The sequence below is a fragment of the Dermacentor variabilis genome, chromosome 2, assembly GCF_050947875.1.
Source record: "Dermacentor variabilis isolate Ectoservices chromosome 2, ASM5094787v1, whole genome shotgun sequence".
Lineage (NCBI taxonomy): Eukaryota > Metazoa > Arthropoda > Arachnida > Ixodida > Ixodidae > Dermacentor > Dermacentor variabilis.
The window spans coordinates 126017374-126031805 of record NC_134569.1 but is presented as its reverse complement, the minus strand read 5'-3'; the positions used below and the strand labels follow the sequence as shown (position 1 = coordinate 126031805).

The 14432-nt window shown below is 42.5% G+C and overlaps 1 protein-coding gene across 2 annotated transcripts in view; it reads left to right on the top strand.

Annotated features, from left to right (window-relative positions):
- LOC142572659 (general transcription factor 3C polypeptide 4-like) overlaps positions 1 to 14432 on the top strand; it is a 68967-nt gene that overhangs the window by 7332 nt on the left and 47203 nt on the right. For both annotated transcript variants that reach the window (XM_075681931.1, XM_075681932.1), the window contains exons 3-5: positions 3635 to 3752; positions 8877 to 9100; positions 12690 to 12810. In XM_075681931.1, the coding sequence (XP_075538046.1) occupies positions 3635 to 3752; positions 8877 to 9100; positions 12690 to 12810 (463 nt within the window). The remainder of the gene's footprint in view (positions 1 to 3634; positions 3753 to 8876; positions 9101 to 12689; positions 12811 to 14432) is intronic.

Here is a 14432-nt window from a genome sequence, read left to right as displayed (position 1 = left end):
ACAAGTAATTGTTCTCCACTTCCGGTGGCGTTTTCTCTACTTCCTTTTTAAATAAAAAGATGTTGATCCATAAATATTCTCATAAACAACGGTTAACTTTTTATTATTCGCTTTTGCTTGCAGTTTGGTTGTTGCCCTGGCTCTCTCCCTTAGCAGATCGCTTAATTTCTCAACTCCTTGCTATTTTTGTTTCCAGTTGCCAATTTTGAACAAAAAGTGCTATACAGTTAGGGAAAACAGATTTCCCACCTTATCTAACTCATATCACGTGTATATCGTTCCAGGCATCTGCCAGCGTCGCGGTGAGCCGTAACTCAAGGAAACAATGAAGCAAAGGGATAAGTTAAACGCAATTGGCGTTTTCTCTGGCCGCAACTCGTTCCGTGAGAGTACAGACCAGCTGAGTAACAGCCGCATCCCTCTCCTGGTCCCAGGATCAGCCTAAACAAAGAAGGTTGAACTAACAAAAGCAACAGCTATGCGCGTGACGGTTGAATAGATGGTGACAACTGAACGTATCTCGAGTTAATCGCGCGGGTGCGGAATCTACGAGAAAACTGTCCTTCACATTACAAGAGATGCCGATAACTACCGCCATCTAAAAGGAGTGAAAAAGGCAGCATAATGCTGACCGATGAACAGCTGCGAAGTCTCAACATTGATCTGGCGGCGCTTTAGGAATGTGTGAGGAGTGGTGGCGTTGGTGGGGGGGGGGAGGGTATGCCACTTGATTTCGGGGGGGGGGGCCCCCCCCCTGGGTACGTGCCTGTTTATAGGTATCTTCCTACTTGTGGAGAATTAAGGTAGCTGTGGAATCTGTAGATACTTTCCAAGATATCTACATAAGCGTCCTGTACTCCTTGATTACATAATGCCTCTGTCACTGCTGGTATCTCAACTGAATCAAATGCCTTTTCGTAATCTATGAAAGCCATACAGAGAGGCTGATTGTACTCTGCCGATTTCTCGATAACCTGATTGATGACATAGATGTGATAGATTGTAGACTATCCCTTTCTGAAGCCAGCCTGTTCCCTTGGTTGGCTAAAGCCCAGTGTTGCCCTTATTCTATTGGAGATTATTTTGGTAAATATTTTATATAATACTGGGAGTAAGCTAATGGGCCTATAATTTTTCAATTCTTTAATGTCTCCCTTTTTGTGGATTAGTGTAACGTTTGCATTCTTCCATTTTTCTTGGACCCTTGCAGTCAATAGACACTTTGTATAGAAAGCCGCCACTTTTCCGAGCATTATGTCTCCTCCATCTTTGATTAAATTGACTGTTATTCTATCTTGTCCTGCCGTTCTTTCCCATTTCATGTCTTGCAAGGCCCTTCTAACTTCATCGCTAGTTATGGAAGGAGCCTGTGTAATTTGTTCATTACTATTTTGAATGGAGGAATCGTGGCTGCTTTGGGTACTGTACGGGACTGTATAGAATTCTTCTGCTGCTTTTACTATATCTTTGAGATTGCTGATGAGATTACCCTGTCCATCTTTCAGTGCATACATCTTGGTTTGTCCGCTGCCTAGTTTCCTTCTCACTGTTTTCAGGGTGCATTCATTTTTTACTGCTTCCTCAGTCTTTCTCACGTTGCATTTTCGAATATCTCTTATTTTCTCCTTGTTGATTAGTTTTGACAGTTCCACGAATTCTATCTGATCTCTTGAGTTAGACACTTTCATTCTTTGTTGTTTCTTTATTAGGTCCTTTGTTACTTGGGAGAGCTTGCCTGCTGGTTGCCTTGGTGCCTTGCTCCCACTTCAATTGCTGCCTCTGAAGCCAGTCTAGTTATGGTCTCATTCACTACCTCTATGTCATCATCATCATCATCATCTCTGTTTTAAGGCTGCAAATTTGTCGGCAAGTACCAGCCTGAATTGGTCTGCTTTTACCCTTACTGAGTCTAGGTTGGTCTGTTTCTTTTCGACCAATTTTACTCTTTCTCTCTTCAAATTGAGGTAAATCCTAATCCTCACTAACCTATGATCATTGCACTTTGGCCTACCTAACACTTCTACATCCTGCATTATGCTGGGATCGGCAGAAAGTATTAAAGCAATTTCATTTCTTGTTTCACCATTAGGGCTTTTCCAGGTCCACTTTCTGTTGCTATGCTTCCTGAAAAAGGTGTTCATTATTCGAAGCTTATTCCTTTCTGCGAATTCTACGAGCATCTTTCCTCTAGCGTTCCTAGAATCAACACCATAGTTGCGACTTGCTTGTTCACCAGCCTACTTTTTCCCACTTTTGCATTAAAGTCGCTCATGACTACAGTATACTGAGTTTGCACTTTTCGCATCACTAATTCAACATCTTTATAAAACTTATTTCTTCATCATCATGACTGGAGGTTAGAGCATAGGTTTGTGTTACCTTTATTCTATACTTCGTATTCAGCTTTATTACAACTACTGCTACCTTCCCATTAATACTGTAGAATTCGTCAGCATTGCATGCTATGTCCTTATGGATTAGGAATCCTACTAACTGCTTCTTATCTGGTAGTCCTCTATAGCAGAGGACGTGGCCATTTGTCAGCACTGTATAAGCTTCACTAGTTCTTCTAACCTGACTAAGGCCAATGATATCCCAAACAATGCCTGATAGTTCCTCAATGAGTCCTGCTAGGCTAGCTTCACTCAAGCGAGTTCGGGTTGCAAGGATCAGTTTCCATTGGCAGCCTGTCCGGTTCTCTAGATTCTTAGCACCCTCCGCTGAATTACATGTCTGACCATCGCCTTGGTCAGGTGCTCTGCAGCTGCTGTGGACTGATGGCCATTGGGCAATTGAATGAGTCATTTGGGAACGAGTGGCTGAGTACTGCACCAGGAAGGCCAATTCCTGTTCTGGTGAGGGAGTGTCTTATTGAAGCTTAGTGGTTCTTCCTAATTTGGTAGTGCCTGGATTAGTATAGCCCCACTTGTTCTCGGCGTTTTTGCCAGTGCTAGGCGCCACTCCAAGCCTGGAGATGTAGTGTACCATAATTGCTATAATTGTATAGTAATACATAATTGTAATTTTGAGATAAATAAATGAAAAAAATATATATTTTGCAACCTCAAAAAGATAGAAAAATCATTTCATCTTTGCACTGCAAGGCTACGCTCGACAGTTGCATACAGCTGCATCTGGTGCGCGTGGCCTCTGAGATAGCATTGGTGTGCTGTGCAGTGTAGTCTATCGCAGCCACCACGGGGTGCTGCAATGAGCCCTTTCACCATCAAGACACTCCACGTTTAGGCGGTGCATTGCCCCCTTGGCTTCTCCCCTGTGCAGCTTCCAGCGTGCTAGTGTGGAGGAAAAGAGAGAGAAATCTGCCTATTGATGCAATAATTACACTTATACTTGAAGAATTCGAAAACTTTTTGCGCCATAATATTTGCGAGATGACATCCTTTATTAGTGACGCTATTCTATGATTAGTTAGAAAGTGTTTCATGGCCCCTTTAATGCTTATTTCTCCCGAAGCATTCAGCATTTGCTTTTTACAGTAGTGCTTGTTAAAGCTAAGCCACTTAATGTGTCTTCATTGTTTGGGTTAAGCTTGACAACGGCTGTACATTAGCACTTATGCAGCACTGCAGACATGCTTGGCCACATTAAAGATTTTCTGCATGTATGTTTGCAGATGATCGGCACTCACTGATGCTGGACATCACGCTTTCACCTGACAGCGCCAATGCCGTCCTGCACAAGACATACCATAGGGCACTGTGGTCTCCAATGCATTTGGGTGGCAAGAACCGGCAAGCAGGCTTCAGATATTCAGTTTACTGCAGGCTTTTGTCCAACGCTTGGAAATGCTATCAAAATGACATGCGTATTGCCTGAGCTTGTTCTGCTAAGTGCCTTTTTCTAGGATGCTTATCAAATGCATGTTATAGTGCCCATACATGCGCTTCCGTTTTCAGTGGTCAGAGTTGCGCACTTGACTGCAATAACATTCAAAGTTTAAGGGGCATGTAGACAATTATAAGCAGATGAGCATGTGCACATATGACTTGCTAGTGTACAGAAAAAAATTGACTGGCCTTGCCATTTGTCGACAGAAAAAAGATGCATACTTTGTTTAGCCTTTTTCTAATTAATGGTGACTGAAATTGAGTTGGCAGTAAGCAGCTGTGTATGCTTGGCATTAATGAATCACTTGCTGCTTTGCAGCTTATATGCTCAGTCGATTTAACTTTTTGCGTCAGGAAATGTGCTGTGTGTAGTATGCAGCATGTATGCAATGTCGAGGGCGGAAGTGGTGTGGTAGATCAGGAAATTTGCAGCCATCGGATGGATTTGACTGGCACCAAACTGAGGCAGTTGGAGGTCACTGGGAGAGGCATTGTCCTGGTGTCATAACTATGAAGGTGATGGTTTCAAGCAACATGGCATTCTTACTGGCAATGTATAGTCAGTATTTCTGTAGATAGTGAAAGAAGTCGCAGCCGCAATTTTTTTCATGTTGATTGCATTTGTGCTACTTTAGGATGTATACGTCTTCTAGGCTTTAAAAAACAACACACAAACATGGAAGGGGGTAAAAGAACAATGAAGGCAAATACCCATTAAGTCAAGCGAAAGTGCTCGAGAATGTCTGAGGCGTCAGTATTATCTCAAAGAGAGCTTTAGTAATAGAGAAACTGAGGAAAATGCCAGACGCGATTAGAGACTCCCCTAGGACATTTAAGTACTAGCCTGATGACGGGGGCACTCCTCATTATAATTCTATCGCTAGTACTAGATCACTCGTAATAGAAAGAAAATGCTACTTGTCCTGTTCTATTTGATTTTTTGGAAAAGGCATTCATTGACGTTACCTTTGACAACAATGTGAGCAGTCAAAGGGTTTCGTTTTCTCCACATTGCGCTGCTGAAGCTTTTGCATTTCAGAAGTTTCATTATCGCATAGTGCTTCGCTGGTTTTTTTCTGGCTCGTGAAACGCACACAAACTGCAAGTAGCAGAGACTGCTGCATCCACGTGAGGTTGTGGGATTCCCAAACAGTCCACTCCACTTGACCAAAAGCAGCTGCAGTGGCAAATCGAACTCTGTGTTGGCTCGGTTTCTCCATGGCCGCGCATTTGCGTGTCATGCAGAAAACAGTTGCACTATCCATCGGGCGCCGTTTTACTCACTGGCGGCAGTGAAGGGCGATGATGGCCTGTGCAGCGTCAACGCTCCCTGCCTGGGGACGGGTGATTTGAATTGCACTGATGGTATGCAGACCCTTCAGACGTAATTTTCTCGTAAACTAAATCTTTTCTTGTCACGAAAGAAGTGCTGTGAGGCTTTTGGAATGGTATTTTAATTGTCCACGTCAGCTTAGTATTTGCATTTAGTGTCCCCCTGTAGCGTCCTGCAGATACAATGAGACAATTGCATCTTGTCGCACTACTTCATTTGTCTTTTGCTGTTGTCTTCAACCAGGGTTTCAGCTGCATAAAGGCATGTTGCCATACCATCATTGTATCATGTTTTCTGCAGAACATTTCATCGGCTGCTTAGCTAAATTTTTGCTTGATATAATCGTTAGGGTTGGGAGATTAATTAATCAATTGATTGGTGTTCAACGTCTTGCCCATGTTTGGGGCACGAACAAAAAGCCTGAGAAAGCTTCACTGGGTCCATTTCCCGAAACATAGCATACAGTAGTAGCAAGCTCACAGAGCACAAAGGGAAACCAAATACTATAGTAATGCAATAAAAAATGGAAGGTAACTAGCTGACAGAATGCATAAAAATCAAAGTACAGAAATTGCAATAAAAAATTGCAGTTTCGCACGAGAGGTGAAACAATGGCTGCAATAGCGAATTAGTAGATAGCTATAAAAAGTAAGGATAGCAGTTTTATCGTCTGTATAAACTTGTAAACATTCGCTTACTTAATAAATTGACGAGCATAGTGTCACATTGCCACAGGTACACATGAACACACCATACTCGATGACCACAGAACCTCACTGTCAAAATGCTAGAGTGAGGAAGCGTGGCAGCAGCAGCGAGTGAATCGACCTTTGTGTTGCCTCTTGCTCCAGCGAAAACTAAGCGTTGAAAGCACAGTGCGTACGTAGCTCCCAGCTCTCGGCACACTTTTTCCGCATCACGGATTGCTTCAGAATATGGAAACCGCACGGCCTCGCCGTACACAGCAGCCGCCGGAGTAGAACCCCCTCCGCTCCACCCCACGTTCCTCCCCCCCCCCCCCCCCCCCCCGATGCCTCGTGCATGATGGAAGATGGCGCACTGCCTCCCCACTTTTGTCCCTTGTACGCAGGAGATTGAGCTGTGATTGTTGGGTGACCCATGCACACACAGCATGTGGTGTGTGGTGACAATGTTATCATGCTTCGACTTTATACGGAACATCACGGCAACAACGATACCAGAAATGCACCTGGAACGGCCATATAATTGCTAAAACAATAAAACACTGCAGTTATGACAATCACAGAACTCATACATTCAGATGTATGTAGTATGTATGTAGTATACATAACTAGACATGGATTATAAACATACGAGAGACGTTCCGAAAGTAAGTTTTGTCATTTATTTTCACATGAAAACTTTATTGCCAAAAAAAAGTACACCATGGCATCATGAACTGTACACCTTGCACTATTTGTCCACATAGTCGCCACTGACATTGTGACATTTGTTGTAGCATGCAATCAGTTTGAAGAAACCACTCTGGTAAAACTCAGTGTTCTGCGATGCAAGGCCTGAGACATGACCTTTTCACCATGCACGATCTGTAAGCATTCATGGATGACGGACACGCTAGTCCCACATGCCTATTCATACCGGATAACAGCACGCATTTCCATTGGTGACCGTGTTGTCAGCACATGTCTATCTGCCATCGTGATTTGTACTCAAATAACCTCAGGCATGCCGATATGCTGCTACTCTCTCTTCTGTGGCGCTCTGCACATGAATCATTCTTCCTCCATTAACGCTCCTGTCGTTGAACCAGCAACGGGCATGGATTCTCGTGACAATTGTTTGTTTCAACTGGTGTACCATCTTCTCCTTCAAAAAATGACGAAACTTACTTTCGGAGCATCCCTCGTATTTAAGCAAACAGTCTAACAGTACTTCTAATCTATTTATACAAGTATGAAAGTCCCACTTCAAGTACATCAATAAGTGAAAAAGTCAGTGCACTGTAGGAGTAACGTAAGGTCAAATGAATGTATTAACTTTCCAGTAATCAATTAATGCTTGGAGTGTGGTTAATTGTTTATTGTGATAGGAACTATGTGTACACTCCTGGAAAAGTTCCATCATTGGTGTCGCCATTCCGTATAATGTCCATGTGCAATAACACCATGACAGCTCATTGTATGCTGTAGGTGGAAGGGAAAACATGCGAGGGTGAGCCGAGAAGGATTGTGGCTCGATGTGGCGGCATCTTCTCGCACACAAAATGAAGGAAGGCCGCGAGGGTGTTCACCATCTTCATAAGGGCACAAGGAGGCAGTGGGGAGATGTTTGTGCTCTAGGAGGAAGACGGAGGGGGGGGACAAGTTTGTGCACATATCTCCTCTTTGGCTCTGGCTGCGGCTGCAGGGAGCGGCTGCATGCGCCCAGTCTCCTTTCTTGGTGGTAATCTGTGGTGGGCTCGTAGGTTGATTAGCCCGAGATAAGTGATGACTTCACATATGCTGTGTTCTCGTGCTCGCGAGAACACAGCATATGTGAACACTGCGAGCGTCCACTGTCATCGAGTGAGATGTGTTCGTGTGTGCCTGTGTGCGCATGACAACATGGTTATTCATTTAGTTTGGAAACAGATGTTTACAACAGTTTATGCAGCTTATAAAACTACTAACCTTACTTATAGCTGTCTAATAGTTCACTGTCGCAATCAATTATTTGCCTGTCTGGCAAAACTGCGACTTTCTTAATCGTGATAAATCCTTTGAGGGCACATGAGGGATGCTTCTTTTGCTCAAAAGCAAGGAAGGGAATGGCTGGTTGAGCTTCAATGTTCCTACCAAGATGGCGCCAGTGATTCTTTCATGACAAATGCCACACATGCATGCCACACTTCGAGCTGGCAAAGGGAAAATTTGTCTGTGCGTCACTTGCTTAATGCACTGGCATTAGTGAAAGGGCAAGTGACATGCTGCTGAGAAGTCTTGCATGCCTTGTGATGGTATTGTAAAATGTTTAAAAACATCTCTGTCTCCGCAGCTGAAATTATGGTTGCATTTGAGCGAGTTCGATACACCTTATATGTCAATGTGCTATTAAACGCAACTCAATGTTTGTTGCATGGTTACTTCTCTTTTTAATGTACATAAACTTGTTTGCTATTCTCACAGAACGAAATGTCAGTTTAGGCCGAACAAATATGCATGCTTTCGTTTCTGGCATCTCCAGTTCATGTTACATGAGCGTAGTGTTTGCTCTATGCTTAGACCAGTATTCATGCCACCTTTAGCGACCAGATGCATAGTAGTGCAATCTCTCACTTTCGAGTAACTGTGCTTATTGCGTGTATTAGTGTAACATTTCCCGGTTGCACTGAGTTCTGTGACTATAGTACCCAAACAACCAATTTGTAATATTTGCTCCATGTAAACAAAAATTTGTGAATTTAATTAGTATGCTAAAAGGTTCTGATTAATCGGGTCTAAATCAATGCCAAGCCTTTGTTATCACCCCTTCTTTTTCCATCGGCAGGGACTTGGTTGAAATATGCAGTACCTCATTGGATCTATAGCGTAATTTCTTGGCTTTCTCTATGACGGAAGTATACCAGATTGAATCAGCTTTGCCCCCTGCATGAGGCTTGTGCTTCTTATCTATTGTTGAATCCTCAATTCATTAGCAGTGCATTAACTCTGCTACACTGGTTTCTCTTCTCCTAGATGCCTTCTCGCAACACTTACCCGGGACCATCGAATTCAGATCTTCCATGAGCGTATCGAGGCACACTGGGACTGCCTGGCAGAACCGTCTCAAGTGCATTATGAACAGACCAAAGAGTCGTGGACCGCACCTCGTAGGCAGAAGAAGACCGAGAAGCCTGCTGCCTACTCAAAATATGTCTTTGACCTCCTAAAGGAGAGGAGCTACTCTGTGGCTGCCCTCGGTGAGAAAACATTGTTAAAACACCCAGCCAGCTTGACGCAGTTACTACAGTCAAACCCTAGTGTAAAGAACATGGATATAACAAATTATAAAATTCAAGAAAGCGCATACAAACTTTGGCTGTCCATGCTTTATTTCGTTGAGTACACTGCTTATAAAGGGACCGAAAATGCAAGATTAAAAAAAAATATTGCTTACAGCAAAGAGAATGCATGTTAGTTCAATTGCAGCTCAAAATATTATTCTGTCAAATTCCCATAGAGCAACTTCACAATGCCACATCCTGGATGTGCATGCACGTTTTGGCCAATGGCTTGGCTTGGCTGGCCCAGAAATTTTGTGTGACCACACTGATTGCATAGCTGTGTATTAATGTTTGTTATTCAGTGTTATTCACATGCTAAGTGACGAAGCAGCAAAAGTGGACGCACTGAAGAAGCTTTCAAATTTTTTTGTCCAGTGCAAAGAAAACTTCCCACGATACCATGTAATATATACTGAGAACCCTGGAAAGACTGTCAGAACCATGACACTGTTCAGTGTTGCTAAATGCCTCACGGACACACTGGGTACTGGGTACAAAGTGACAAAAATGGCTAGTACTGACCTCCTGCTTGAAGTATGCAACAAACTCCAGCATGGAAAGATTTCAAATCTTGTGACATCTGGTGATGCTCAAATCACGGTGACACCACATCAGTCACTGAATACATGCAAAGGAGTGATATCAGATGATGACCTTTTGAACTTGAGTGAACAAGAGCTCCTAGAAGGCCTGAAGGACCAGAACGTCATGCAGGTGCAGAGACTAAACAGGAGAACAAAGAAATTCCAACAAAATATCTGATAATTACTTTTTGTTCAAGTGAACTGCCCTAGATAATCGAGGCTGGGTATGTAAAGATAGGAGTAAAGGTGTACATCCGAAACCCACGCAGATGCTTCAAATGTCGATGGTACGGCAGTGGTTTGCAAAGCTGCTGGGGACAACAAACCTGTTCTAAGTGTGGTGACTACTATCATCCCCCAGATAGCTGTAACGGTGTACTCCATTGCGTGAACTGCGACAGCGAGCATGCTGCATATTCTACTCTTGTCTGACATGGAAAAAGAGATTGGCACCATCAAAGTAAAACAGAAAATTTTCTTCCAAAAACTGCTTTTGTTGCCGCACGACAGATGATGCAGCAGGCGCCTTTCCATTCTTTACATGCTCATTTCTGGCCGTGACACATAAAAATTGCGATATCGTCCCATATCTTGCTAACTTTTCCAGATTTCAATCAGTAATGTCAAAAAACAAGTAACAGATATTTTAGCAACAGTAATCGCTTAGTATTGCTCAAATTCCATGCTGCACTGGCCATGAATCAAGCTGCCAGCAATATTCCTAAGCAGACGATGTCTGCCGGCCTCACAAATGAACTCGCTCGCATGCGGCGCGTGTGCATGCGTGTGAAGGTGATCTTGGGAGGCACAGCATGGATTAGCTAGGGCGCAATATCCCCCACATGCAAACTGTCGTGTTTTCCGTGGTTTTTAAGCTTCCTGTCTTTCTTGTCCTTGTGGACTTCTGTACTGTGCTGGCGGCGCTGGTTTCTGACATTGCGCACACGCATTTCATGTTGCTACAAAGACTAGTACTTTCTATCTGTACCATTTGAGAATGGGGCAGAAAAGTGTTGTGTTGAAATGCTGTAGTGGCCATGTGTCCTGTGAGGAAAAGATGATAACTTTCAATGTTCCTAGTGACTCAGTATGGTTGCGAGTGTGGGCTCATATGATTCCAAGGAAAGATAGTCAGTGAATCGCAACTATGTTTGTGAGAAGCAACTTTTCAGAGAGCGATATAACAAGGAGGTGGCATTACCGTGAACTAGGGGGTGAAGTCCTTATAGGCAAACCTAAATGGCCTGATTTGTTGCCAGACACTGTGCTGTCAGTATTTCTGAACTGTCCTAGCTACTTGTCCTCTATTCGCAAAAAAAAAAAAAAAAAAGAAAGCAAACTGAATGCCACATGAAGTGCGTGAAGCGTGTTAAGATGGAGACTTAATTTCAGTGGATAAAGATATAAGCACACATGCTGCTTGCAATAGTGAGAAAGGTGATATGGGATGTCTTGCCGCCTCCCACATTGGCCATGAGTTTGCGGACAGTTGTGGCAAATCACATAATCTGCAGCACACATCATCAATTATCTGTAAGAGTAACAGAATGGGTTCCAACGGAATATAAAGGCAATCAAGGATGGCAGGGATGGTTAGGTGGTGTGATGAGGCTAGGAAATTTTCAGACATCGGGTGGAGCCAGCTGATATGAGACAAAAGTAATTGTAGGTCATCAGGAGAGATGTTCACCCTGTGGTGGACATAAGTTGATCATAATGATGATATTCCCACCCACACAGGCCCCAGTGCATGCATGGCTGGCTCGTTGAGAGTGCATGTCACCATATTGGATTGCACAATATGCTGCGTTACAACTTTTGTGCATGTACCTGCTTTGTTTCTCACAAGTAAAACTTGGGCTTTGGATCGGTGATGCTGTGCCTACATGTAATGTAATTCACATCATTGTCCTTTCTTTTTCTTTTTTATCTGTTGTCCCTGTTTTCCTACTGTAGAGAAATTAGCCATCTTTTGTAGGTTACACTAGATTTTATTTTTCTGAAGAAGCTATTGCACTCAAAATTTCATGTATTACTGAAAGCAACACAGAGTGAATCTGCTTTTCAGGCATACAACTTTTATTAATGAGATTTATGTCATAAAAAAAGAAAATTGCCAAAAACGATTGCAGAATAAAATAGAACAAAACTTGTTCAGATACACTTGGGCCTAAAAAGGAAAAAAAATTGAAATTTTTTTTGAAATATTTAATATGTATTGCTATCCAATAGCTACTATCTTCAAAGAAATCAAAATTTTTCCTTGAGAACTATTACGTTACAAAAATTTATATGGAAGCTCTACAGTTAGATTTACCATGTGGCAAAGTAATTCCTTGATGATGAAACATCAGGGAATGTTGCAAGCCCTGCAGTAAGCTCTTGTTTGCTGCTGCATTTTCCTGTCATAACAATTCTTACAGTTTTGGTATGTCTCGACATTAGCTGGCTGGTGCTGAATGGCTTCAGTTGGTGAAGGAGCATGAACCACTAGTGTGTCCTCAAGTTATGAGTTAATTTTTATTGTTGTCGCTCTCGGAATCAAAGTCAAGTGAAAAGGCAGGATCCTCTGACTCACTGCTGCTCGAGCCATCGATAAAATGAACTTCAGACGCAGAGGAATCACGAGATCGTCCATGCTTCAGAGCACACATGCCATTCCCGGAGGCGGCTGTTTTCACTTTCATCTCTGACGAGTGCGTGCACGTCACCCATTACGGAAATCACCACCAAGCTAGAAAAAAACAAGCTCCATAAGAAATAGAAGTTCAGTTCTCCTGCTACAAGTCAGATGGTGCAGTGTGTCCATGAGCAGCTCAGGAGGTCTCGAAAACAGCATTCAAAACCATAGTTAGTGGGCTTACTGTGCCTAATGGTTGTGGCCAACTATATATGTGTATTTCTGCATGTTGCTGTTTCAGAAATTGTTTGGTCTCATGTCATGGAGGGTGATGACGCAAAGTTGTTTGCTCTCCTCATGGGGGTCACTCGTGGTGGGCAACTTCTTGTATGGAAAGTACCAGCTCTTGATGGTAACCAGAGGTGAGCCTCATCAGAGTCCTTATCACTTGCTTGGCTACCACTTAATTCACTGTTTTATTTAATATTGGATCTATACTGCTGAAGTAGAAATGTTTGTGGTTGGATGGAAATGGGAAGACATCGTCAAAGTGTTTAGATCGTGCATCAGTATTGTTAAGCACCAAGTAGGACTATTTGATCTATATTTGACTTAAATGCTGCAGTAACTTGATGTTATTGTGTATCTGAAGGCAGTCTGCTTCATATTCAACTGCTGCAAAGCACACAAAATTGATTTGAATTAGCCAAAGTTCAAGTTGAGATGTTTACAAGTCCGGGCACCTTTCGGAATTTTTTTAACATAGTCAAATGAACCAGTCTAACTTAATGAAAAGTTACTCACACATAGCTGAAATGTGTAGTAATTAATGTATTCTGAAATTACAGTCCTACATTGAAACAATGAACATTGATATAATGAATTTTCGAGTACAATGAACATATAAGGCAAACAGACAATGAAGTCGGAGGAAGCATAAGGGAAATTAACTTTTATGTTTAATTGAATAGTTAGATACATAGCCGCAATGGCACTGACTAACACTCCCAAAGCTAATCTTGTGCACATACATAAATAAAGTTAGATATGTACCCAAGAAAGTTGACGAGAGGACGGCCACCATGGTATCTTAGTGGTAATGCACTGCATGCATGGTGTGGAAGAGGTGATTTTTGCTCCCACCAGCAGCAAGTTGTCTTTTCATTCACTTTTATTTCACTTGGTCTCATTAGGGTATTTCTTCATTTCATATAAACCTGAGTCAATTTCCCCTATGTTCTCTCTTGCTTAATTGTCTGTTTGTTTCATATGATTGTAACTAACAAAACAATCAAGCTTCTAGGTTGTCGTTATTGTTCCCTCCGAGTACAATGAAGTACTAAAAAAAACTTTAACACCCACCTTGGTCGGGAGAGCACAGAGCTTGCCGTGTGTGTGAAGAAAGCGTGCTTCAGTACAGGCTGTGTCGCCATCTAACTATGGCTGCAATAAATGGCTGCACATGTGTAGTCAAGTGGTTTTTCGGGTCCTGGGGAAACAGTTTAGAATGATTCATTTCGTTTCTGCTCATTTCACCTTTCGTCATTGACTCAGACGAAGTTGCACTGGCATTATTGCTGAGGTGGGACACTCAGTACGACTGACATGAATGAAAAAATGGAATATAATATAAAATGCAGCCTCTGCATACATTCTCAACATATCAGCATTTTGGGAATGTGTCAGAAGAGTGCTGCAAGCTTCTGATTTCGTTCAACGCTGGGCACCTGACTAAAGAAATTTTTTAGGAGCTTCTGTTAGGGTGTGCAGCGATGGGCCAAGAGCAAGTTTCTCTGCAGTGCAAAATGGTCAGAACACACTGAACTGCACTCACTTGTTATCACATTTACTAGCACATGTTATATATTTTTGTATTCTGTTGTGTGAAGCACAACTTAGGAATGATAGAATGTTCAACTGCACATCTCTTAAAAAAACATGTTCTATTTTACATTTGCTGTTTCACATTTCAAATTATGCTGATGGTGCCTTGAAGACTGCGAGTGTAAAGCCTCATCTTAAAAGGAAGCTTTAGCTCAGGGTC